The 26,257-nt window shown below is 41.1% G+C and overlaps 1 protein-coding gene across 1 annotated transcript in view; it reads right to left on the reverse strand.

The window, feature by feature from the left end:
* Positions 1–25,700, reverse strand: part of LOC307242687 (protocadherin-15-like) — a gene marked incomplete at both ends in the record, with an annotated part of 287,981 nt that extends 262,281 nt beyond the window's left edge. Inside the window, 3 exon segments of the mRNA XM_080017227.1 lie at positions 1,860–1,925; positions 3,273–3,287; positions 25,613–25,700. Of these exon segments, the coding sequence (XP_079873353.1) occupies positions 1,860–1,925; positions 3,273–3,287; positions 25,613–25,700 (169 nt within the window).
* Between the last annotated feature and the right edge of the window lie 557 nt (positions 25,701–26,257).

Genomic DNA, 26,257 nt, shown 5'->3' on the forward strand with positions numbered 1-26,257 from the left:
GCCAAATAAGTTGAAAAAACTTTCTAGAAGGAAAATTTGATTTTCCAGATTCGTGTTCCTTTGTGTTTTTTCAACGTATTTTCAAAACCAAGTTTGATTTATAAATAGTAGAAAAATGTTAAACCGTGGAGTTAAATATTCCTGTTGGATTACATGGGGAAACACAGTTCCCTTACCGAGACACTGAACAGCGCTGAACAACGCCGATCGATCGTTTCCTTTTAAGCGAAAGTCCAGGTGAAGATCATTCATCCATATTCCATGTGGTGTGAAGTCACAATGTGAAACCGTTTTGATAGAGTTCAACCTTTAAATCGTACTACTTTTACACACACACACACGGAGACATCATTGTGGTGGGGGGGGAATGTTATGGATTACGAGAAGCAGTTGGTGGGGGATCGAAATCATATTGGGACCTTAATCTGACCAGTGCGATAGATCCAAGTCAGTGTAAGCAGCTCGTACTGGACTTATCCAGCGATGATAGTCAGTTCTCCAACAGTGATACAGAGAATGTCAGCAATGCTGCAACTGATACTGGCGTTATCCCGGAGAACATTTCAAACAGCGGATTTTAACCTGAATGTGATGATGAAATGGAATAATTTCAAGAACCACCGGAGGAGACAGACGATACAACAGTTGTTATAACGGTAGAAGTTGATGACGTGATGAAGTCTTTTGAGGTTGGTGATGCAGATTATGAACAAGTAGCAATGGACAAGATTCTCAAGTTTACCTGCAAATGCAGCCAGGGGCAAAAATAAAGTGAAAAGAGGGAGCCCCAAACAGGCTCTCCGAGTATAGCTGGGGTAGGGTTGGGGTTAGCTCACATAATAACTCCAAGAACTTTGAGGATATTTGGCATATGCACATTTATAAATTAAATGACACACCGAGGCTGATACTGTATACAGAGACTCATATTATTGATAGACTCTACATTTTGTTCTGTTGTCCGCACTTTTAACCCCTAAATAATTCCACTTTTATAAAACTTGTATATTCTTAATGTTAAATAAAAGCCTTTTTAAAAACAAAAGAAGAACAAGAACAATGCAGAGATTGCCCCATTCAGCAGGGTGTCAAGTGCCCATGTGATAAGCAGCCATGTGGCTTTCTTGGTTCTCCCACACATTTGCATTCTGGGAGCTGGCTGAATGGAGCCATGTGTGGGGGAAAACGTTGAAGGTCATTATCTCAAAAAAACAGTTTGCCACACCATTGTCATTAACAAGTCATAGCTTTAAAAATATTTGCTTGATTTGCACAAGTAACAGTTTGTTTTGAAGCTCAGATTTTTCACTTTCAAATGATGCCAAAAAAGCCAAAAGCCTCCAAATGTACCTAAAGTCTGCAGTGGGTCACAAATACAGACAGACTATGGTCCACAATCAACCAGTCGTTCGATCGATCAAACAATTCATATGGAACTTTTTAGTCGTTAGAATGTAATGGAATTCACACAAAAAAGAAAAATATAATATGAAGTATATAGTATATTAAGTTAATACAATTATTAAAATAATAATTATAAACATATAATAATGATATAAATATGTATATCATATGAATATACATAATATATAATACATCTAAAATAATAATAATAATAATAATAATAATAATAATAATACATATGAATAACAAATATAACTTATTTAATAAAAATTATGATATGATATAATTTCAATAATAAATCTGATGACATCAGCATGACATTTGCAACCAGCCATTGCAAAATGGATATAGCATCAGTGTGATGAGCACAGTGGTGATATTTCTGCCACGTGGATTTGTTCAAGTGGAAATGACAAGGCTGCAGAATTAAAATAAAAAACAAGTACATTACATACCATTGAGGCTTTCTTCATCAATGGTCACTATTGTCGCAGGGGGTCCGGACCGAGACAGCTTACACTCTGCATCAACGCAAAAATACATAAGAATTACAATCCTGAAAAAATGGATATATATATATTATATTATTTCATATTCAGTGTGTCTGCAGGCATCACATAATTACATGTAATACTTTTTAAGACCAATTTCACTAAATGTAAGACTTTTTGATTAGATTTTTTGAACAAATAATTTCTCTCTTATTCAACAAAGTATGAGCAGGTAAGGTAAAGTATGAGCAGGTGTTATTAGAACAGTTTCCAGTTTAGGTCAAACATAAACAAACTGGAAAAAATGTAACTAGAAGCTTTCTGTTTTCCCACAAAACTTTGAACAGGAAAGTAAATAAAATAAAATCAATTTAAATGGACAAAAAGTTTATGTTGAAATCAAGACTGCATACATTCAAATTGAAAATTGTTAAGACAATTTAAGACTTTTTCAGGTTTGGTTTTGATAATATATTGATAACATTGATGACAATGTAATAAAACTAACATGAAATAGTAAAATAATACAATTTGTTTATTGCCCCAAAGGTATTCCTCACCTTGACATGAAAAACAATATCCTTATATATAATTTCATTGTGATTTTTTATTTCTTTTTGAGATAAAATCAACACCTCAAGATAAATAAAGTGTTATCATATCTTATCTTACCACCTGCACAACAAAACCCCCAAAACAGCAGAGGCATTGTAAAGGGGCATTTCACCCCATGTCTGTCCCATCTGGTGATTCAAATTTTAAATATTTATCACCACAGAATCATTAGACGAAACAATGCCCCGCTAAGTGAGGCGTGCATGTGTTTCCATTTCACAGATGGTGGCAACCCGACAACCAGGCAACCTGGCAACCCAGCAACCAGGCAACGTGGCAACCTGGAAACCAGGCAACCCGAGAACCAGAGCACAGGTGAAAGGTGTGTGTGTGTGTGTGTGTGTGTGTGTGTATGTGTGTGTGTGTGTGTGTGTGTAAGAAAGGGGAGAGAGAGGGAGATAATAAGAAAGAAGGGAAAAGGGAAAAAGTAGAGGAGATAGAAAGGAGGACAATGAAGAGGGATGGAGGGAGAGAGATGTAAGGGGGGAGTTGAGAAGGAACAAGAAAGAGGGAAAAGTGAAGAGTAAGAGAAAAAAGGAGGAATGAGGGGAGAGAGAGGGAGGGACATGGGAGTTGGGGAGGTAATAAGAAAGAGTGGGAGAAAGACAGGGGAGGACGCAAACAGAGAGAGAAGAGTTGTGAAGGTGATAAGAAGGGAAAAAGAGTTAGAGAAAGAAAGGAGAAAATTTGGAGGAAAGAAGGCAGATAGAGAAAAAGAGAGAGAGGGAATGGGGGGGAAGTTGGACGACAGTTGGGTCTTACCCTCGTACTGCCAGCCTGACGTGGTCAGAAGGCAGGGGTCAGAGGTTAGTGGAACCAGAGGCGTCATGGACGGAACGGACGAGAATAAGAGAGACGAAAAGGAAAGAAAGTAAAAGAGAAGAATGAAAGTCAGTTAAAAGGCAAGAACTCCAATGTTAGAGAAAGAGAAAATTTCATTTAATGAAAAGCACACAGGGGGGTAAAGAGAAAAGACGCAGTTCATCTGAATGCCACTAGGGGGAAGATCCGACTGTCGGATTAGTTTTAAAAATATGGATTTATTTTTTCCCAGGGAAACAAAGTGACCTTACGATTCCTGAAGGTCGGGACAGCATTTCAATTCATGAATCGAATTATTTTGCATCTTTGTTTCTCTCTCTCTTGCTCTCATTTATTCATTTACTTTTCTTTTCCCCTCTAGGCGCTGGGCGATATATGGCGATAATATTGATATTGTGATATAGAGCTAGATATCACCTGGTATGTTTGGTTATCTTCTCAATATCACATTGTTATTTTTTACGTTTATTGTATATTGACAATTTTTCAGAAAATTCTCTGTATATTGCATATTGACATTGTCTTTTAATTTCTATCTATCTATCTATCTATCTATCTATCTATCTATCTATCTATCTATCTATCTATCTATCTATCTATCTATCTATCTATCTATCTATCTATCTATCTATCTATCTATCTATCTATCTATCTATCTATCTATCTATCTATCTATCTATCTATCTATCCATCCAGTTATCCATCCATCCATTCATCCATCTTATGAAAGCTCAAATAGTCCTCTCCAAAGAATCCTGAAATTATCGATATTGAGATATTAATTGTTTTATTTTTACAATATCGCCCAGCCCTACGATCTCCATCCCACTGCTGATTTTTTTGGCAGTGCCGGCATGCCGCCTTCTTGTCCTGGTGGTGTCTTCTTACCTGAAAAGTTCATCAGCGAAAGAGGGAAAGAGCAGAAAAAGGTAAAGGGAGACGGTGACACCATCAACAGTCATCACTCTCCTGTTTCGCAGCATTCCCCTGCTGGCGTCTGGCAACCCAAAAACCTGACACCGCCGGTCGCCAGGTGCAAAACACCGGATAGTTCTCCCATCAAATATGCATACTCACGCCCTCCCCTCTCCCCCCGCTCATTAATGTTTGTGTGTGTTTTAGTATTTTGAAGAGTGCACATTAATAGGGAATTAGACCTGCTGGATGTCATGTTTGTCTAATTTCATTTAAACGATATTCATGGTGCATTCCAAGTGATTAAATGGCAGGGGAGACCCGGAGCCAAGGTGCTGCATTTTTATATACTTTATTAAGCTTTTTTCTTTTTTGGGGGGGGGTTTCTTTGAAATATCAGTGAGGCATAAATACAATTTAAATTAAAAAAATCAGACAAAAGTTTGAAGGTAATTAAGACCTAGAAATCAAGACCTCTTATAGTCAAATTGAAGAAAATTTTATGAATTAAGGGTTTAAGATAAAAAACAAAAATGACTTTGTTAAGAACCCATAGAGACCCTGATATTATATTATAATAATAGTATTTAAATGAAGTATATATATACCTCATTTAAATACTATCATTATATTTATTTGTATTATTTATTTTATTATTGTTTTACTATGATTAATGTAAATAATAATTATTGTTATTACTTGATATTATGTTTCCAATGATTCAATCTATTATTATTATTATTATTATTATTATTATTATTATTAATAATAATAATAATAATAATAATAATAATAATAGTTATACATTCAATATATATATTGTTTTTGATTAAGTCTTACCTTATCTGATCTTATTTTATCTTATCTTAAATACCACTCACCCACCAAACCAAACAATGAGGAGTAAAATGCATTCAAAATGTGATTCAGTTTGGGAGGTGTGCGGCACCATCACAAACATCAGAATCCTAAATAATAATAATAATAATAATAATAATAATAATAATAATAATAATAATAATAATAATAATAATAATAATAATAATAATAATAACAATAAATCCATTTGGGAAACCTTCAGTCAGTCACTCACAAATAATCCAAAACCTAAATTTCTACTCCTCGGCTTCGTTTAACTACATGTTATGGTTCCTGCGTTCGGAGTTTTTGGGGTTTTATGGCAATTAGGAAAAACACCTGCACCACCCGCTGCTGCAGGATGGAGGCTTCCTTTAAATAGCGACAAAGTGATCACAGCAAGTGAGTCACACCACGTTACAACATGGTAGGGTGGTGTGTGTGTGTGTGTGTGTGTGTGTGTGTGTGTGTGTGTGTGTGTGTGTGTGTGTGTGTGTGTGTGTGTATGTGTGTGTGTGTGTGTGTGTGTGTGTGTATCTTTTAAAAAGATCACAGGCCTGAATGTTTTGTTAGTTTTGTGGAAGTGTGTGTGAAGTGTGTGTGTCTGTGTGTGTGTGTGTGTGTGTATGTGTGTGTGTGTGTGTGTGTGTCAAAGATGGCTTTGAAGAGAACAGGCAGAGATGAAAAACAATGGCTTCCCCTTTTTGTGGTGCTAATGGTCCCCTGTTGATATTTGAGATAAAACACACACACACACACACACACACACATACACACACACACACACACACACACACACACACCCCAAACACAAGCAGGTATTAAGACTCAGTGGATTGGTTATTAACCCAACGATTCAAAATAAATGGATTAAGAGTAAGCGTTGTTCAACTTGCACAGTAATGCAGCAGGTAACTGGTGAAGCCCCACCCCCCTCTCCAAAAGAAAGCCAAATTTAAGTCAGAAGATGGACCAGGTCTCCACTGTGTTTAAGTCAGCAAACTGTGATGATTGCACCTTTATGATTAATAATGATTTTTTTTTACGTAATTTTGTCAATCCCCTGTTGGTTGTTCCCTAATTCACTTCCATGGTGATCCCCCTTTCTAGGAAGCAATAATGCATTATGTCGGCTAAAGGAACACCAGATAATATACCTCAATTATTTATTTATTATTATATATGGTAGGGCTGCCTCTGACTTAAGGTTTTCCTAGTCGATTATAAGTCATTAGTTCAAGCCATTACTTGACAGAGACAAGAGTGTATGAATACCACTCATATGCAAAATCTACCAGGTAAGACTTCTATGCAATAGTGAGTCTTGGCTGGATAACTCAATTAAGGATGCTGAAATGGGAATGAGAATTATGTTTTAGTCAGGAAAGATTGTAATCACAAAGGTGGAGTGTTTATAAAAGAGTGGATATTGGTTTTAATCAGAGAGAAGACCAAATCAATGACCACATTAAAGCGGCATGGTTAGATATTATTTTACTAAAGAGCAAGCCTATTTTAGTTGGAACATATTACAGGCCACCTAATTAGAGAAATCTTTATGAACTTATGAAAGTGTCAGGACTTCATTAAATCTGAAGTGATCACAACTGGTGATTTTAATATTGACATTAGGACGACAGATCTTTTGGGGTTTCAAGGCTGGTTCTTTGTACCCCTTGTGATAACTGGTCCCTTGTATTGCATTGTACTGATGTGGGTAAATAGTGTTTTTTAAAGGTATGTTTTCAGAAGCTATAGACACACTGGCCCCATTAAGAGAGGTAAGAATAAAACAGGCTATTAAGAAAAATAAACAATATTTTAAATACGGAAAATCTGGGATGATCAGAGGTGGGCAGAATATAGGAAGTTGAATAATGAAGCTAGACGATTAATGGATAGCATCAAAAATTATTATTATTATTATTTTAATGAGAAGATTGTTGAATATAGGAATTACTCAGGAAAGCTATCAAAATCTCAATTACAAGAGTAAAAGGCTTAAAACAAAAAACAGTAACATTAGTGCAACCATGGAATACAAGTTTAGATAAAAAGGAGATTTAAAAAAATTGACAATTTACACGTACACTCAGCAAGTGGGTTCAAGCTGATTGCTTCTCCTTAACACAGGTATCTGAGGCAGTTGTGCTTGAGATGCTCAACACGCTCAACTGCTCCAAAGCAACAAGTTTTGATCATATGTCAGCTAGATTCTAAAGTGATGTGGCTGAAACCGTGCATCATCCATATTGTAAATCTGTCTATTGAACAAGGTCTTTCCGATGATCTTAGATTTGCGAGAGTGATTCCTCTTTACAAAAAAGGGAGTAAACTTGATCACAGCCTGTTTCTATTTTGTGCATTCTGTCTAAGATCATTGTGGTGCGGGGGTGGTTTTGTTACTGCAGCCAAACCTGTCTAGGTAATTGGGCCCAGGATCAGTGTGGTTGCGTACCATGTGCCACTCCCCTGTGTGTGTGGGGAAGGGGTTTTTACCTGTTGCTCGGTGATTGGTCTAATGAGCAACAAACATATAGCCACACTGATCCTGGGCCCAATTACCTAGAACCAAGATAGGTTTGGCTGCTCAAACCACAACAACCCCAAACCACTTCTCCTTCATGTGGTTGCTCCTGTTAGGGGTCGCCACAGCGGATCATCTGCCTCCTTAACTCCCAACCTTCTCCATACCTGCTGATCTGCGGATGTTCCTCCCTTACACCAACTGCCTGCATGTCCTCCCTCACCAAATCCATAAACCTTCTCTTTGGCCTTCCTCTTTTCCTCTTGCCTGGCCAAACCATCTCAATCTCACCTCTCTCATTTTTCCACCAAACTGTCCAACCTGAGCTGTACTAATGTACTTATTGTTAATTCTGTCCATCCTTGCCACTCCCAATGAAAATCTCAACATCCTCAACTCTGCCACCTCCAGTTCAGCCACCTGCCTTTTTGTCATTGCCACCGCCTCTAAACTGTACAACATAGCTGGTCTCACTACCATCCTGTAGACCTTTCCCTTGACTCTTGCTGGAACCCTTCTGTCACAGATCACCCCGGACACTCTTCTCCACCCACTCCACCCTGCCTGTACTCCCTTCTTCACCTCTCTCGCGCAACTCTCTGCTGCTTTGGATGGTCGACCCCAAGTACTTGAAATTATCCACCTTCTCAACCTCCACTCCTTGCATTCTCAGCTTTTTGCAGCGCCCTCCCTCCCATTCAGGCACATGTATTCTGTCTTACTCCTGCTGACTTTCATTCCTCTTCCCTCTAATGCATGCCTCCACTTCTCCAGGCTCTCCTCAACCTGCTCCCTACTCTCGCTACAGATCACCTTGCATCCGCGAACATCATAGTCCACGGAGACTCCTGCCTGATTTCATCTGTTAACCTGTCCATCACCATTGCAAACAAGAAAAGGATCAGAGCTGATCCTTGATGCAATCTCACCTCCACTTTGAATGCCTTTGTCATTGCAAACATTGCATCTGTAGTACTCTTTCCTGGCATGAAACCATACTGGTGCTCGCTGATCCCCACCTCTCCTCTTAACCTAGCCTCCACTACCCTTTCCCATAGCTTCATGCTGTGGCTGATCAACTTTTTTTCCCCTGTAGTTACTACAGCTCTGTACATCTCCCTGATTCTTGAAGATGGGTACCAGTACACTTCTTCTCTACACTCCTCCGGCATCCTCTCACTTTTGTGGATAGTGTTAAACAGTCTCGTTAGAAACACCACTGCCATCTCACCTAAACATTTCCATGCTTCCCCAGGTATGTCATCTGGGCCAACTGCCTTTCCATTCTTCATCTTCTTTAATGCTGCTCTCACCTCATCCTTGCAAATTTGCTGCAATTCTTGATCCACCATCCCCCTTCTCTCCCTCTCATCTTCTTCATTCATCAACTCCTCAAAGTACTCCTTCCACCTTCTCAACACACTCTCCTCACTAGTCAGCACATTCCATCATTATCCTTCATCACCCTAGCCAGCTGTACATCCTTTCCAGCTTGGTCCCTTTGTCTTGCCAATCGGTACAAGTCCTTTTCTCCTTCCTTACTGTCCAACCTCTGATACAACTCGTATGAGAGGTTTTCCTTTGCCTTTACACTTCCACCACCGACCCCAAACCACAATGATCTTTAATCAGCCCTCAAACAATTCACTATATTTGTTTCAGTCTGGCTTTCAAAAATCCCACTCAACCAACGCCTGTTTATTGCATCTAACTGACTATATCAGTTGTGCCAGCAATGCTACATCTACAGGAGACTCTTCGTACTTCCCCCCTGTTTAATAAGTTGTTATTTGAATTATTTCTCTCCGCACTCATTCATCTCAGCCAGCGAACCCGTATGCTCCAGAAGAGGCCTGGTCCAAAGACTCCAAAATCTTCCACAATTTGGTGAGCCAGCCAGGAGGGTTGCACATCGGATCTGAGTTAAGGTGCCTCTGTTTGGCTCAAAGTATCCAACAACCGGCCTAATAGATCAAGGTAAGCAGCTCCCTATTTAACTCAAAGAATGCGCCGCCCCTCGCGCATTTTTAAAATCGCCAGGTGCAGCTTGATTTGCACAAGTGACACCTTGCTTGGAAGCTCTGATCCTCCACTTTCAAATGATGCGAAAAAAAGGAAAAGTTGAAAGCCGCCAAATTACCCTAAAGGATGCAGTGGGTCACATTTTAGAATTTATTTCATTTTACATCACTATTTCCGCCAAAAACTCATCAGCAGTGATCTCATATGACCGCGATGCACTCATGGATGTAGAAAAATCCCCGGAAGAACAACTTTGGACTTCTTATCCGCGGATCCATAGTGGCCAACGGAGATTCTACGCGCCAACACGATCAACAAGGACAATAACTTCAATGCAGTTCTGCAGTTGTGCAGTTGTCGCTGTTTCAGGGATGCGCGGATGGAGGAACCATGAGGCATTCAGACCAGAATGAGGGCACAACCTTTCCGCGATTTTAAAAACCTTGCAATAATATTTCACTGCATATATATATATATGCCCGTATATATAGGTATGTGATTAATAATCTTGAATCTTGGATGTTTTGTGTTGAAAAGTGGTATTTTACTATGGAGAAGAGTGAACCCTATATAATCTTAAAGGCTGAAGACAGTTTTAAACCCAGAAAATGAATGATAAAATTACTAGTAGAAAAACAAAGTAAAACATACAAAACAAGGACCACTGTGCCTAGGAAAATATTATACATATATATATATATATATATATATATATATATATATATATACACACACACACACACACACACACACAAACACACACCCAGTATAAATATTAAAGTAAAATAATGAAAGGCCAGGTTGTGCCTATAATTGTGCCTAAGAAAATTATGGCCTGATTGTGCCAATAAATATAGTGCAAGGTTGAGCCTATGAGTTTAAAAAAATGGAATAAAAAAGGTAAAACATGGGCTGCTGTGCATAGAAAGTATACAAAAGAGACAAAAGTAAAAGTACAAAAAAAAAGACAAAAGTAAAAGTAATAAAAAAAAAAGACAGAAGGAGCCTGTTTGTGCCCTCTTAAAAGCGGTTATAGCATTCTCTGTACCGCTACGGTTCAGCTATGACTCATATCTGAAGCTCCTTCTAAATGTTGGTTTGTGCGCTGGGGAAGTGAAATTTGTGGGTCTCACATTATTATTAAGATAGGAAAAACACAAGGAGAAGAGTTTTGAAGGTTTTACAGATGTTTCTGGATTCAGATGTTGCGATTGCTGCGGCTTTGACCCTGGCCTGCAGCGGCATTGAGAGAGACGTTCAGATTTTTTGGCCAAAAAAAAACAAAAAAAAAAAACTATATAGCTATAGTGCGCACCAACCACCACCAGGTGGCATATGTGAGGATTCCAGACAGGATTGGTATCTAAAGCCTCCACTTGCGCTGAAAGCCGTAAATTAACTTGCAATATTATTGCAGTCATGTGGGAAAAGGATCCGGTCTCGATGTTCCGTAGAAGTCGTTCCGTAAATTTCCCCACTCTCGACCTAGTATAATTTAAGGGAAAATGCGGGTGCAGCTGTGAATGGAAGTACAGTGATATCTTGAGATACTTGCGCACTAAAATATGAGTTTTCCGAGTTACGAGCAGTCGTTCCGTCGATTTTTTTGTATTGATTTGCAAGCAAAAATTTGAGTTACGGAGTGAGCTTCAAGTACGCCGCCGCTGGTGGGCGTGGCGAGCGAATCCGGCCATCATCCCGCCTCTTACTCCTTCACTTCACGTGGTTACCTGAGCGTGGAAGCATCGCTTTTGTGATTTGTGCTCGCGTTTTGTGCAGTTATTTTGCCAATTTGTTTTTTTTCAAACCATGGGTCCTGAGAAAGTAAGCGCTGAGAAGAAGAAGCGGATGATGTCGATTGAATTAAAGCATGAAATCATAGAAAAACATGAGCGAGGTGTGCATGTGATGGAATTGGCGAGGCAGTACGAGCATAGTACTTCTACGATATGTACCATACTGAAGCAGGAGACGACAAAGGGTATTATGCCAGCCAAGGGCGTTAAAATCATGTCTAAGTTGCTGACCATTGTCCATGAAAAGATGGAGAATCTGCTGTTGGTGTGGTTGACGGAGAAGCAGCTCGCAGGAGATAGCGTGACAGAGGGTATCATCTGCGAGAAGGCAAAAATGATCTACACATTCTCTTTTATTATGTTTTATTATGTTTTTATACAATATTTGTTATATATAAATACATTTTTCTTATTTAAAAACACGTAACAGAAAAAAATTGGGGTGGTTTTTGGGGGGCTGGAACAGATTCATGGCATTTCAATGGGAAAAATTAATTTGCTATACGAGCAGATTGAATTACGAGCTCTTGTCACGGAACAAATTAAACTCGTAAGTCCACTGTATGTCGCAATGGAAGCAGTAACATTGTCGTAAAGTAGGGGTGTAGCTGAATCCAAATGAAACACAAATAGTGGGTTTTTACGAATATTTATTCCTTACAAATATAAAAAAAAAAAAATTTGTTCTCGGGAAGAAAATAAAAAACGTTCAGAAAAATGGCGAGTCCGATCCAAACAGTGGAGCTCGGCTGCAAAGACGAAAAACTGAAACAGGTCTTTTATTTTCCAACCAGACCCTAGACGTCTCTTTTACAGTTGTGGTGCGGTGCGGGTACATCGGGCACAAGTGCGTCGCTTGCCCACCGGCTGCACCTCAGTGGGGAGCTGCAGGGAGCGAGCGGACAGAGAAAGAGGTGGAGAACGTTCCCTCTACGGGGCAGAGAGTGCAGGACGGATTGAAAATGAAAACACTGATTGAATAACTTTGGGTTAGGGTAATTGTGTTCGAGGACCCCTTCTCATTCCAGGCACCTTCCTCTGCAACCTCGTTCCTGTTGCTTCTTTTGCCGACCCATCACTGTTCTGCCAAGTACAGCTCAAGCCACATCATCAAGTTTGCTGATGACACGACAGTGGTCACATCAGAAACAATGATGAGTCAGTGTACAGAGAGGAAGTGGAGCGGCTAGAAATCTGGTGCACCGATAACAACCGATCTCTTAAAATATAGGTGGTTGTTGACTTCAGGAGGGCCCGTGCTGAAGTTCCTTGGTGTGCACATTGCGGATGACCTCAAATGGATACTCAACTCCACAACTCCAGCCAAAAGAGCACAACAGCGTCTCCATTTTCTACGGAGACTGAGGAGAGCAAGACCTCCACCCCACCCCATCCTCACTGCGTTCTACAGGGGCACCATCGAGAGCTTTGCTGACCAGCTGTCTCACTACCTGGTTTGGAAACTGCAGCGTCTCAGTCTGCAAGTACCTGCAGCGGATAGTGAGGATCATTGGGGTCCCTCTGCGTTCCATTCAAGACATCTACACCAAATGCGGCACATGCAAGGCTTGCAGCACAGTGAAGGATCCCTCACACTCCTCCCATGGACACTTTTCCCTCTTGCCGTCTGGCAAAAGGTACTGCAGCATATGGGCCAGATCTGCCAGACAACAGCTTTTCCCCCCAAGCTGTCAAGCTTGTTAACACCCTGCTGCCTCCCTCCACCCGTATCACCTGAACCTAAGGAACACCCCCCCCCACTTGTTTCATTTTTATAAACCCTGTCGCACTACATTTCCTCTGGACTATATTTCTCAGGAATTATCTTGACCCACTATACCATGCTGCTACACCATACTTTACACACTATTATTTTTTGTTATGTACTTCTTGATTTATCTATTTAGTTTTGTGTATTTACTGTTCTGTTTTACGTTGTCCTGCATTTTTAACTGTATTTATTTGAACTGTTTTTACTGTATTGATTCAGTTGCACTGTCTTGCTATTTGCACTATGTATAGTCCTGGGCATACAGCCCCAACTTTATCTTGTTTGTCTTGTGTATAGAATTGATACAGTATATTGCACCAAGGACCAAGAGAAACACAATTTTGTTCCACTATAGACTGCACAGTCTATGTCTGGAATGACAATAAAGCTTGACTTCACATGGACATGGACAGGGACAATTATTTATTTATTTTTAGATGATTGCGATTTGGAGATTTTTGCTTTTTTTAATAGACGTGAGCTCATTAATAAAAGTGAAACAATAGATTGGGCACCTTGTAGACTTTTAAAACGAATAAAGACAGCTTACAGTTTTGGGTGAATATATAGTTTGAGCAACATTTTGTTTGAATATTCTTTTCCTTTTTTTGTAAAATTGAGACAATGTATAACTTGATTTTGCATATATATGGAAATTATTTCAAAATACATAAAATAACCTTAACCTTTTATATATATACACACAGAGTATACACTATGTAGCAGTGCATATACAGTACATATGTACATACATGCACACATACATACATACATACATACATACATACATACATACATATAGAGTTTATGTACTCATACATATATACAACAGGTTGAGAAGTTGAACTCCACTTGCAGACTAACTCTGTTCGAGATGCAATGGCATACAAATATTCTCTGTTGTATGCCCAGCATGCTGACAGCACGGGTAAAAAAAAAACAACAAAAAAAACAGCAAATTTTATTTTCATTTTTATTTTACAAGGCCGCTCATTAACTGCGACTTTAAATCCCAACAGTCAAATAAGGCCCTTGTCCGTTGACAATTTGTCCGGAAAGCAATAACTCCATTCAACAGCCTCTTGAAAAATATGTTACTCTGAGTCAAGTCCTCACACTTAAAACACAAAAGTGGTCTTATAGACATAGAACAAAAAGGAGGATTCTGCATACGTCAGAACTAGAGAGAGAGAGAGAGAGAGAGAGAGAGAGAGAGAGAGAGAGAGAGAATGGAGGAAGGAGAGTGGGAATGGGGAAGTGGAAAGTTATATTAAATAAAAACTAGAAGGTTGTGTGGAAGTGCATGTGGATGTGAGGACAGAGAACCAGTCCTCTGCTGTTCCAAAACATGGAATATGATGGAATATTAGTAACTAGACCCAATGTTCCTCCTATAGGCTTCAGTGTTTACTTGCACTCAATACCCAGATTAAGGTCAATGTTCTGGTTAAGATAATAATGTGTTTAAGGTGTTAACATGCGTTTGGAATAATGCAATTACTTAAAAACCCAGGTTTCCACCACGAGTGGCCTCGTCGGGTTATTGACAGGAAGTACTTGTTCTACTGTGCGGGAAAAACCTCGGTCCACCATCCTCTCCTCTTGACACTTTCTTCAATATGTCCCCATTTGGGTTTTGGCGTATGTCCATTTATCTCACTATATTAAGCTCCCTCATCAAACTCAACATGGAAACGCTCTCACTTCCTCACCAAAAGTGCGCATGTTTACTGGCGGTTGCCATGGTGACAGTTGTTTATCTGCCTAAACAACTCTTTCCGGGTCCAAAATATACAGATTGGGTCTGCCGATCATATCCGGGTTCAGGTGTTGTACACGGCACGGTAAAGGGAATGATGGAGAAAAATCCAGGTCCATTCATCAGATGGTGCTTATGCCGATTTCCAGTCTAACTCAAAGATAATCGGCGAAGGTGTTTCCACGAGTCAATGAAACTCAATGTACTCAATGAATACAATGAAATTAGAAGGTTGGAGGTGAGACTCGTGCATAGATAGAGAGATCAGTAATGTCGTATTGAAATATACTGCGTTAAAACTCAAGAATCTTTATCTCAGTGTAAGATTTGATTTTGCCGCTTGTAATGCTAAGTGACCAAGTAGGTAATCTCTGAGAAGATGAGATGTTCTATGGAGGAGGAAGGAGAAGAAGAAGGGAGGAAGAGAAGGCTGTTACTGGAAGGAAAAAGAAAAGGCTGGAAGAGAAAGTGCAGCTTTAAATGTTTTTATAGAAAAAAAAGAAAAAGGAGGAAGAGGAGCTTGGGGAGGAATGGGAGTGCCGGCGGCCTGTCCCTCATAATAAATGAAGAGTGTGTCTGTCCCTTCTCGCAATCCGAATCTAAATCAGTTTACTACGCAAAATACATTTTCATACGCAAGGAACACAGTGAATTTCATACACACATAATTCATTCATAAAATAAAATGAAATTTAGTTAAAAAAAAAAAGCCAAATATACAGAAATAGCCAAAAATCCAGAAGAGAAGAAGCCAAATATATAAAGATATACAATAAAAATAATGATGCTATGCCAAGGGTGGGATGGAGGAAAAAGCTCCCCGGGAGAAGCTCCAGTCCAGGCAGCCATCAGCCACGGTCACACCAGGGACACCCCACCCCCACCCCCACCTGATTACAGCACTGCTGGCATTAAAACCTCTTCCACACTTCCACTCCATCGCCCCACCCCCCCTCCCCCTCCACAGAGTGCACATCTGGTCTCTAATCAGACAATCCCCCAGAAATAGACAAACAATCGTGGGGCCAGAATGAATGCCAAGGGCACAGATTGAAGAAGAGGACGAGGAAGAGGAAGGAGACAAAGAGAGAGGGATTGGGAAGGAATCGGCATTTGCAGGCTGAGGTGGAGGGAAAGGGGGAAGTTGGTGTGATGGAAAAAAGGCAAAAAAATGTAAAGAATGTCAAATTTGTTATAGTGTCCACAGTTTTACTGAAATATCACTATATTTTGGTTTAGTTTGTGTTCCTTTGTGTTTTTTTAATCTCTCAACGTATTTTCAAAACCAAGTTTGATTTATAAATAGTAGAAAAATGTTAAACCACAGAGTTAAATATTCCTGTGAGATTACATGGGGAAACGCAGTTCACTATCTGAGACGCAGAACAACACTGAACGATGCAGATCGATCGTTTCCTTATACACACGGAGACAACGTTGTGGAGGGGGCATGTCACTGACGGCACCGTCACTTCCGTAAACAAGACGAGGCTCCGGGTTCACTTATCTGTGAAAACTCCAATTGATTAGGAGAAGCGGGTGGAGGAAAATCTAAATAATATCATGGACCTTAATCTGACCTGTGCAATAGATCCAAGTCTAAGTTTAAGCAGTATTTTATCAATATTATTGATAAAATATATCATATTTATTATATTTTGGGAATGTCATCATATTCGTTTTGAGAGGCATTAGAACGGCTTAAGGAAGTTACACTGTGACCTTACTGTGACTAAATTACAATATTCAGAATCCAAGATATCTAGTATGTGATAGCTAGCGATGATGATGATGATGATGATGATGATGATGATGATGATGATGATGATGATGATGATGATGATGATGATTATGTTGATGTTGATGTTGATGATGATGATCAAATTAAAAAGTGAAATGATTAATAAAAATATTATAATAATTATTATTATAAAATGAAAAAAAATATATATATTACATGGTTAAATCACCCATCCCTCGTTTGCACACATACAGGTGTTTGCACACACACACATAAACTTAAACTGTGTACTGGGTTTGTATGTACTATTGTGTGCATCTATCTGGTTGTGTTTAGTTCATGCATGTGTTTGTGTGAGTGTGAACTTAAGTGAGTACTGAAACACATGTGTATATATCTGTGTGTGTTTGTGTGTGTGAGTGTGTGTGTGTGTGTGTGTGTGTTATGTGGATTTACCAATCGTGGTGGGATTGGGGGAGGAGACGGTTTGTCTGTAGCTGGATTGAGACATGACCTTTGGTTGCTCTTTGGTCTAAGCCGCTGGGTGTCTCTGCTCTCAGAGACCGGATCAATGGACAGCGAGGGGTTAACGCAGGCCGTCGTGCACCGCAATATGACGCAATACGCAATACACTGCAGTGTGTTGGAATGCACGTGCACAAGCCCCAAAATGTGGCTGTCATGGCCGTGAGGTGCAAAGTCAGAAGATCTGAGGTGAAGAAGAGAACGTGGGTGACAGAGGGAAGGAGACGGAGAGAGAGAGAGAGAGAGAGGGAAAGAGAGAGAGGATTAGTGGAAATTAAGAGGTTGGATAGTGAGAGCAGGGGATCTACAAGCAGGATACCAAGCAGAGACGAGGGATATATATATATATATATATACATATATATATATATATATATATATATATATATATATATATATATATATATATTTACACTACTCACAAAAAGTGAGGGATATTTGGCTTTCAGGTAAAATTAATGGAAAATGTAAAAAGTTCACGCTACAGTGATATTATATCATGAAAGTAGGGCATTTAAGTAGAAGCATGCAATGATGATTTCTCCATCTCAAACAATTTATTGAAACAAAAGCCAACAACAGCAGTGGGTTTACCACAACAAAAAATGTCTCAAGAACTTGTCATGTACCCTTGGGCATCAATTACAGCTTGACAAGGACGTCTCATGCTGTTCACAAGTGGACTTATTGTCTGCTGAGGCCTGGCACCCCACTCTTCTTGAAGGGCGGCCCTCAGGTCATTGAGGTTCTTGGGTACAGAGTGACGAGCCTCTACACGCCGACTCAGCTGATCCCATAGGTTTTCTATGGGATTCAGGTCTGGAGAAAGTGCAGGCCACTCCATTTGAGGTACTCCAGTCTCCAGCAGCCGTTCCCTAATGATGTGACCTCGATGAGCTGGAGCATTGTCGTCCATGAAGATGAAATTAGGCCTGTGTTGTTCATGCAGGGGCACAATGACTGGATTAATGATGTTATTCAGGTAGTATGGGCCTGTCACTACCATTCACATAGTGTAGGGCAGTTCTGTATTGACTAGACACAGCTGCCCACACTTTAACACCACCAGCACCAAAGGCTGCATAGCGCTCTCCTTGACGTCGCGGCCATCATATCTGCTCAACGTGAATCGACTTTCATCAGAGAACAGCACTGATGCCCACTGGTCCCTCGTCCAGCGTAAATGCTCCCTGGCCCGTGCAAGACGATGATGGTGTGGTCAGGTACCTTTGCAGGTCGTCTAGCACGCAGACCACGCTGATGGAAATGGTTTCAAATGGTCTGACGTGACACTTGGGTGCGTCTCGCCTCACTTAAATGTGCCTGGAGTTGAGTGGCATTCATCATTCACAATGAAGCGCTCATCAGTGTGGGATGTGGCCAAAGGACGTCCACTTCTATGCCTTTCTGTGATTCTGTGACTCTTCCAGTCTCTCTGTATCTCTGTTGCAACCTGCTGTTGACACTCTGTGACACTCTAAGCTCAGTGGCCACTTTCCTCTGAGAACATCCTGTTTGAAGCCTCACAATGGCGAGGTACTGTTGATCAATTGCCGTTGATCAGCTCCTTGTTAGAGAACAGCAAGTTGTGCAAAAAGTACTGAAACATTGAACAGTTGGACATGTGCATTCAAAAGTTTAGAGAAGGTCAAATTAAGTTCACCTGTAAAGGTTATAGTGCATTTTAGGTTCATCCTGAAATTTCACCCGAAAGCCGAATATCCCTCACTTTTTGTGAGTAGCGTATATATATACACACACACTGCCACAACATTGAAACCACCACTAATAACTACTAATATTGTCTAGCTCTGACCCGTCGAGGCATCCAGACTCCACAAGACCTCTGAAGGTGTCCTGTGGTATCTGGCACCAAGATGTTCACAGCAGATCCTTTAAGTCCTGGAAGTTGGGAGGTGGGGCCCCCATGGATCGGGGGATTAACTTTTTCAGAAATTTGTGCTACAGCTCTTCTGTGGGATTGGACCAAACAGGCTAGACTTCGCTCCTCACGTGCATTAATAAGCCCATGGGCGCTACTTTTGGTAGGCACCAACCACTGCATACCAGGAACACCCCACAAGACCTGCTGTCTTGGAGAAGCTCTGACCCAGTCGTCTAGCCATCACTATTTGGTCCTTGTCAAAGTGGCTCAGATCCTTACGCTTGCCCATTTTTCCTGCTTCCAACACATCAACTTCAAGAACTGACGGTTTACTTGCTGCCTAATATATCCCACCCCTTGACAGGTGCCATTGGAACAAGATGATCAAAACATATTAAAAAGAGAGAGAGAGAGAGAGAGATAGAGAGAGCTGGTTTATGATGTTCAGAACTTTGCATAACTTCACTACAATTCCACCTAAAAGCCATTTAACTACTTAATCATGATAATCAAAATCCAAGACGATCATTGAGTCATGGTAAGTCGTAGTGTTTCTAACATTTTAACATTTGGGGGTGGACCAGCCATCAGCTGGCAAGGAGTTCAAATGAGCAGGCACAGCCTGTTCTGCCCTGATTGCTTTTGGGGAATCACTATTGGGTGTTTTTGAGCTTCACGTCCCACTGCTGCATCTCGTCTGCTGCAGAGACACGCGATCAGCCCTCGGAGTGATCTCGCTGCTGGCTCGCTGTTGGACTTTGTGGGGACCTCCGTGCACTGCGCTGGTCCCGATGGGGGGGGGGGCTGGCTGGGCTCTGGGTATGACCGGACTGAAGGTTCATTGCACAAATTCTTTAGTGTCTCTCATATTTGTATACTTGTAATTATATTTATTGTGTAATTGCGTTTTTTTATACTTGAGGAAGATACCCGTGGGATGTAGCTGCAGGGGAGGCGGGGGTACAGCTTGATGGGCACCAGGCCCAGCAACCTGACACGTAGGCTTGTTGATCCCTTGGGTGCGCCACTGATTTTTTTAACCCGTCGCAGCACATATTGTGTTCATGGTGTGTGGCGCGCCAGCGACTGATGCTCCATTGGACTATTCCTTTAAGGACATCATGTTTGTGTGGACTCATGTATTGTGATTGTAGTGACAAATGTTTCTTAACCTTATTCGGGCTTGAGTGTGTTAGACCCTTGTGACAGAGACTCCAACATCGATTATGTATGGCACACAATAAAGACAACACACAGTAATATACTCACAAACGGTCATCCAGACATTATTATTGCCCTCTGTCATTGTGGTGAGAGCAGGCATCACAATAAATCACAATAAATCTACAGTCACAACTAGAGGTGTGGAAATTTCTAGATTTTAAGATGCATTGTGATGTGGATGTGGATGATTCTTCATTGATGCAGTGACAGAACATAATCGGGAGATTGGAAATATAATAAGGCCGACATGAAGAAAAAAAAAACCCGGACACTTACCATTCATTTCTAATTGACAGATCTGCATATGCATATACGTATGAACGTGTGGATATGTAAGTGACCTCTTGAATCTTGAATCTTTTGTGATTAAAATAACAACCTATACAAAATTGAATTATCTCCATTATGTTCACGAAGCTCCGGTAATGAGCAGGTGCTGGATCGGCCAATCAGAAGCCACGCTGCAGGACGTGCTGAGCGACGTAAACTGGTCCGTGTTTCGCTTCACCCCCGATGATGTCAGCAAGTTTAGGGAAGTGGTGACAAACTTCATTGCTAAGCTAGTGGAAGATGTTGCTCCCATGGTTACAGTGTGATGCCGTGGGTTGACAAAGTAAAAGCGCACACCGCTGCTTACGCTGCGTCGCAGCTCGCGTCGGGAACACGAACGATTACAAAGCGGCGTCTTACCAAGGAGAAGCTGTGAAAGAGGCAAAGCGACGATACAGGGAAAGAGTGGAGTCTCAGTTCCAGCTGTTTGACACCGGACACATGTGGCAGGGATTATGGACAATAATGGACTAAGGAGGCAAAGCTACCACCACTGTGAATGCTGACACTTTCGCCTTAGCCCCATGGTTAGCACAACAGAACCAAATTCTGCCGCCGGAGGTGAGTGCACACCCAGCATCTCAGAGCACAACGTGAGGAGGGCTCAAAATCCAAGACTCCCGGGGACGGGATGACGCAGGATGGTCATTCCGCGAAATGCATTCTGGGATACTTGGCTGTCCCAAGTCCACACAAGTCACCACCGATGCATTCTCGATAAAATGGGCGGAGCAAGTCCGGGCATTTGGACTGGACTTGGCTTGATGCGTACTTTGAATTGGAACAGTACTTGGGCTGCGACTGATGATGTTTCACAAGTCCACAAGAACACAAGTACAGACAAGAACGCAGATTGAGAAAGGGCCTTTGTCTTATATTGAGGCTACAGCGGCAACATGCATGTGTGCTGATGGCCGAAGATACCATGTTTAACTGGATCATAGGTTATGTAACCTAATTGATGAAATTGTGTCAAGGTTTTGGGGTTTTTCATTTGTAGTATTTAAGGTATTATAGTGGGGAGTGGTGATTCCTATAATGAGTTACATTTGTTTAATGTAAGAACTGGCAGTATAATTGTGGATTGTGTAAAATAGAAGATAATTCATTTGATCAGCGGTTGGTTTGTCTAGGGCAGTGATACTCAACCCTTCCCAGCTCAGGAGCCACGTTAACATAATATATTTTTTGCAAGAGCCAAATATGTGAAACGTCCCTTTCCTCCATCAAACCATTATGCCTTATAAAATAAGGCTACTGGTAATATGTTATTAAGGAATGAAAAGCATGACGTATGCAAGAATTGCAATTTATTATTTCTACGATCGTCATTCTATTTTTGCCACGTTTTTATTATCATTGCAACCACAAATGTATCATGTATTATTATACACAAATTATATACAAATGTTCATGGGTAGACGGAAGTTACGTAAAGAAAGAGACGAGCCGACTCAACTGCGCATGTCTGCTGCGCATGTCCCCTGCGCATACAGTGGTAGAAGGAATAACGCACTTAAATTAAGTTAAATGGCTTTAATATATATATCGGAAAGAAATCCGATGCAGGATTTGGGCACAGTGTTCTCATGTGGCACAGTTTGTCTGGTGATCATTTGCGGCTCAAGGTTATTAATTATATACGGTAATAATACAATTAAATCGAAATAATTAATAATAAAATTGGCAGTGGAAACCAGGTGATCAGCCATTGATCACTCAGTTGACAATTAACGCCAGCAGGAAACGTATCTCGATACTGTAGATGCGGTTGATGTGTCTAATGGGAAATTCAGTTTGGAATACTGCAGAAAATTTCTCAGGCAAAATGTATTGAAATACTATATTTTAAATATATTTTAAATAACACATTAGAGCCGCAACTAGTCATGAAAGAGCCACGGGTTGAGTATCACTGGTCTAGGGGGAGGGGCTTAACATTTATACGCCTCTGGTCATCAAGACACACAAGAGTCGTTCTGAGGGTGGCTTTAAACCAGACAGGTGACTAGAAAAACGCCTGGTGGCTTTTACAAATTATATATGCATGTATTTTTTAGTCTTTCTATTTTTTTTGTGCAAGTTTTTGTTTCCTCACTGTTTCTGTCAATAAAAGTGTTCTGTCTCTCCTATGTCTCTCCTAAAGTTCTGCCCCTTCCAATCGGCACTGTGACATCATACCACTGTGACAGCATTGTAACGTAACACTGTGTCATACAAAATCAGACGACTGTTGGACTAACGCCACATCTCCATCCATCTGCCTCGTTGTTGCCCTTGAGTTAGCGTAATCTGTATGTTTATTCATGTATGCACACAGTATAAGAGTTATGACAACTTATTGGCAGGTTATCATAGAGATTGATCACTAATCTGTCTTCCTTTTTGCTGTTCCACAGTTTCACACCACTACCATTAAGGACACCTAAAGTCAGCTCTCTTGCCTCGGGTACTTTTGAGTGTTTAGCACACAGCATAGCTACGTACATCCATGGCGAGGGCAGAAGAGTGAAAAAATTGACTTCACCTCACAACCCATCATGCGGCCTCGGACTCCTGAATCACTGTTGAGACCAAGGATGTCACAACGCTCAGACCCCAGTGGGCAGCACGACTGGGAGGAAGGACCGGAAGGCAGTACAGCATTATCTGCACATGACAAGGTCATCAAGTCGCCCAACGGCTCCAACAGGTGCAGCAGGTCCAATGCCAGTGTGGCCACAGGAGAGGCCCGCGCAAGAGCTGAAGTTAAAGGTATGAAGGCCGCTCATGGAAAGCAGAAAATGGAGATGTAGGTACAGAAAGCACGTGTTGAGACACAAGCGTATATGGAGAGAGCACATATCGATATGGAGAAGGGCACACATTGAGGCCACAGCAAAAGCAGACGGAGCACGCAGTGAAGCAACATTAAAGGCCATTAAAAAGGAGGGTGAGGCAGAGGCTGCATTAGCAGCAGCAGAACCCCTGCTGCACCCCTTCAGTCCACCACACTTGCCACAGCGAATGGTGGGGGGCAAGTTTAACAGGCTATAAAGTCTTTACAGGCTACACAGGCTACACAGTCTGCAATGTCTACCATCGGCTCAACACATTACATAGACCACCTAAAGGTTTCCATTGCTCTCATAGCTGAAGAGGACTGCAATGAGGGACAAAATGGGGGTATGGGGCTGAAGTAAGTATTTTTGTGGTAGAGCACTTCTATTCGCCAACGCAACCATGGCCGTCGCTGTGCTAAAAAGAACCCAGGACATGCTGCCCCAGTCCAACCTCGGACTCCTAAGACAAGATTGCATCCAAGAGCCCCAAAGTCATCCTGGAGGTTCCTGATAGTTTGACAGCGTACAAATGCCACACATCTGCCACACATTACGATCAGACAAAAAAACAGGGCAAATTATACTCGCGTTGTCAATGCCGCCTACCAGAGTCGACAACCATCCATGGAGAGCCCAGAGTCCAGGCTATCTCCTCCAGTATATTTTATGATTGCAGAAGTTCACTTGTAATGGCATGGTAGACTGCAGTGCTATCACACCTGTGCGAGCCGTCATTTGCAGCGAAAATAATTTTTTTTTTTACAAAATTATTCCACAATAATGGACCCCTGCTTCAGGCTGGACCCCTGATAATAATAATAATACATAGCAGAAATTATCATGTAATAAACACAATTAAAGTGCATGTCAGACTAAGCGCAAGTGCTGACCTACATTGCAATGTGTGGATATTAGTAAAGAGGACAGGAGCAGGGTGATGGCCATCATTTGTGTGGCTAAGCCTCTTCAGCACATAATGTCTACACAGCACAGCGCGGCTTAGCAAACATCACATGCACTGCCACACACACACACAGGTACACACACACACACACACACACACACACACACACACACACACAGTCACATACTGAGCATTTCATTCCATATTCAAGAGCTTTCTTCAACTGGCACATTTCCTTTTTCTGAAGTGTTAAACCAAGTGTAGTCATGCATTTAAATAGAAAGGGCCTCAATTGTTCAGGGTTATTAAATTGCTTTATTTGGGGTCAGTAGAATCTCAACAAGAAATACTTGTCTTTGTTGATGTGGTCAGAGTCTTGAAGTGATGAAAATTTCTGTCTGCCGGCACCCTTTACTTACTGTCCTTTTATTCTAAAATATCTTAGTCTAATAATTCTACTTATAGCCTAGAGAAGGTTAAGCTGTGACTGTGACACCGACAAAATGTACTTGTTGCACACCGAAAGTGTCAATGTGATCAGTGACATAATTTAGTTGATGTAATAATTATTAAATACATTGTTACACGTCATGGTTCCAGGCACTTTTTTCTATTATGTGTCTCTATTTTTCTACAGGTTGGTTCCCGTTGATCTGTCAGCAGGAATACTGGCCTATACTGTCAATCCACTTCTAATTTGGTCCCCACCCCTGGATCTCCACCAGCCAATCACTGTCATCCACACCGACCATATACTGTATATATTTAATATATATAACATATAGAACACTTCCTGCTTCATCACTCAGTGGGCAGCTCTCTGCTCTGTTGACTTGTTGAGCTGCTGCTCTGTGACACTATATGTATTATTCAGAATTGTTTGATTGCTTTGGAGAACAGGACTAGTACAGATGCAGTTCCCTCTACATTCCGACACAGGCCCTGTTATATACACTTATTTTAACAAGTATTTACAGCGCTATCCTTCTTGAAATATATTGATACTACAAATGACATTCATGGCATATGCTTTGCTCTGGTCTTATTAAAGTTATTGATGCTGTACCCCCTGCAGCCCACGCAATGAGTGACACAAGGGACATGGACCTCCATGGACCTATATGGAGGTCCATGGACCTTCATGGAGGTCCATGGACCTTCATGGAGGTCCATGGACCTCCAGGCTCCAGCAGTGTGGTACCTTCAGTGTCCTGGCCCCAGCTGCAGGCCAGCAGAGAGAGGATGGCCCCGCCATTCAGCCACCTGAAGAGCCACCAGCCCCGCCGCATCTTCTGTCAAGCCTTACTGCCTGCACGTCTGCATGGGACAAAAATACATAAATACATTTTATTGTTTTATTTATGACTGAAAACACGACCTGCCAAGAAACACATGTAAGGCAGCATGTGGACACATGCACATTGTGTCTTCAGTATATACTGGACAAACATGTAAAGATATATAGAAACAAACACTATGGAGATTCTTAGTACACCTAATCGTTACCGCAGTTAAATATCCTTCCAAGATTGAACTGGTGTTTGGAATCATCCCTCACGTCCTTCCCATCAAACCTTTTTTGAGTTCATCCATATTGGATGCGCCTGCCATCTTGAAAGATTTGGTGAACCTCTTAAAAGCCCACTGAACCCCAGGCAAAAAGTTGGGAGACAGCCAAGTTTAAAGAAGAATTAACCAATGAATATAAGTATCAAATAGACATTTAAATCTAAAGGAATTAACTGTGTGCTATTGCTCAATTCTTCACGTTGGACATATTTAGGGAAAATATCCCTCCCAGGGCCTGCACAACACAAAGTTTGTTGGTGGACATGGACATGCTGGA

Source organism: Zeus faber (assembly GCF_960531495.2).
Source record: "Zeus faber genome assembly, chromosome: 16".
In the NCBI taxonomy this organism is placed as follows: Eukaryota; Metazoa; Chordata; class Actinopteri; order Zeiformes; family Zeidae; genus Zeus; species Zeus faber.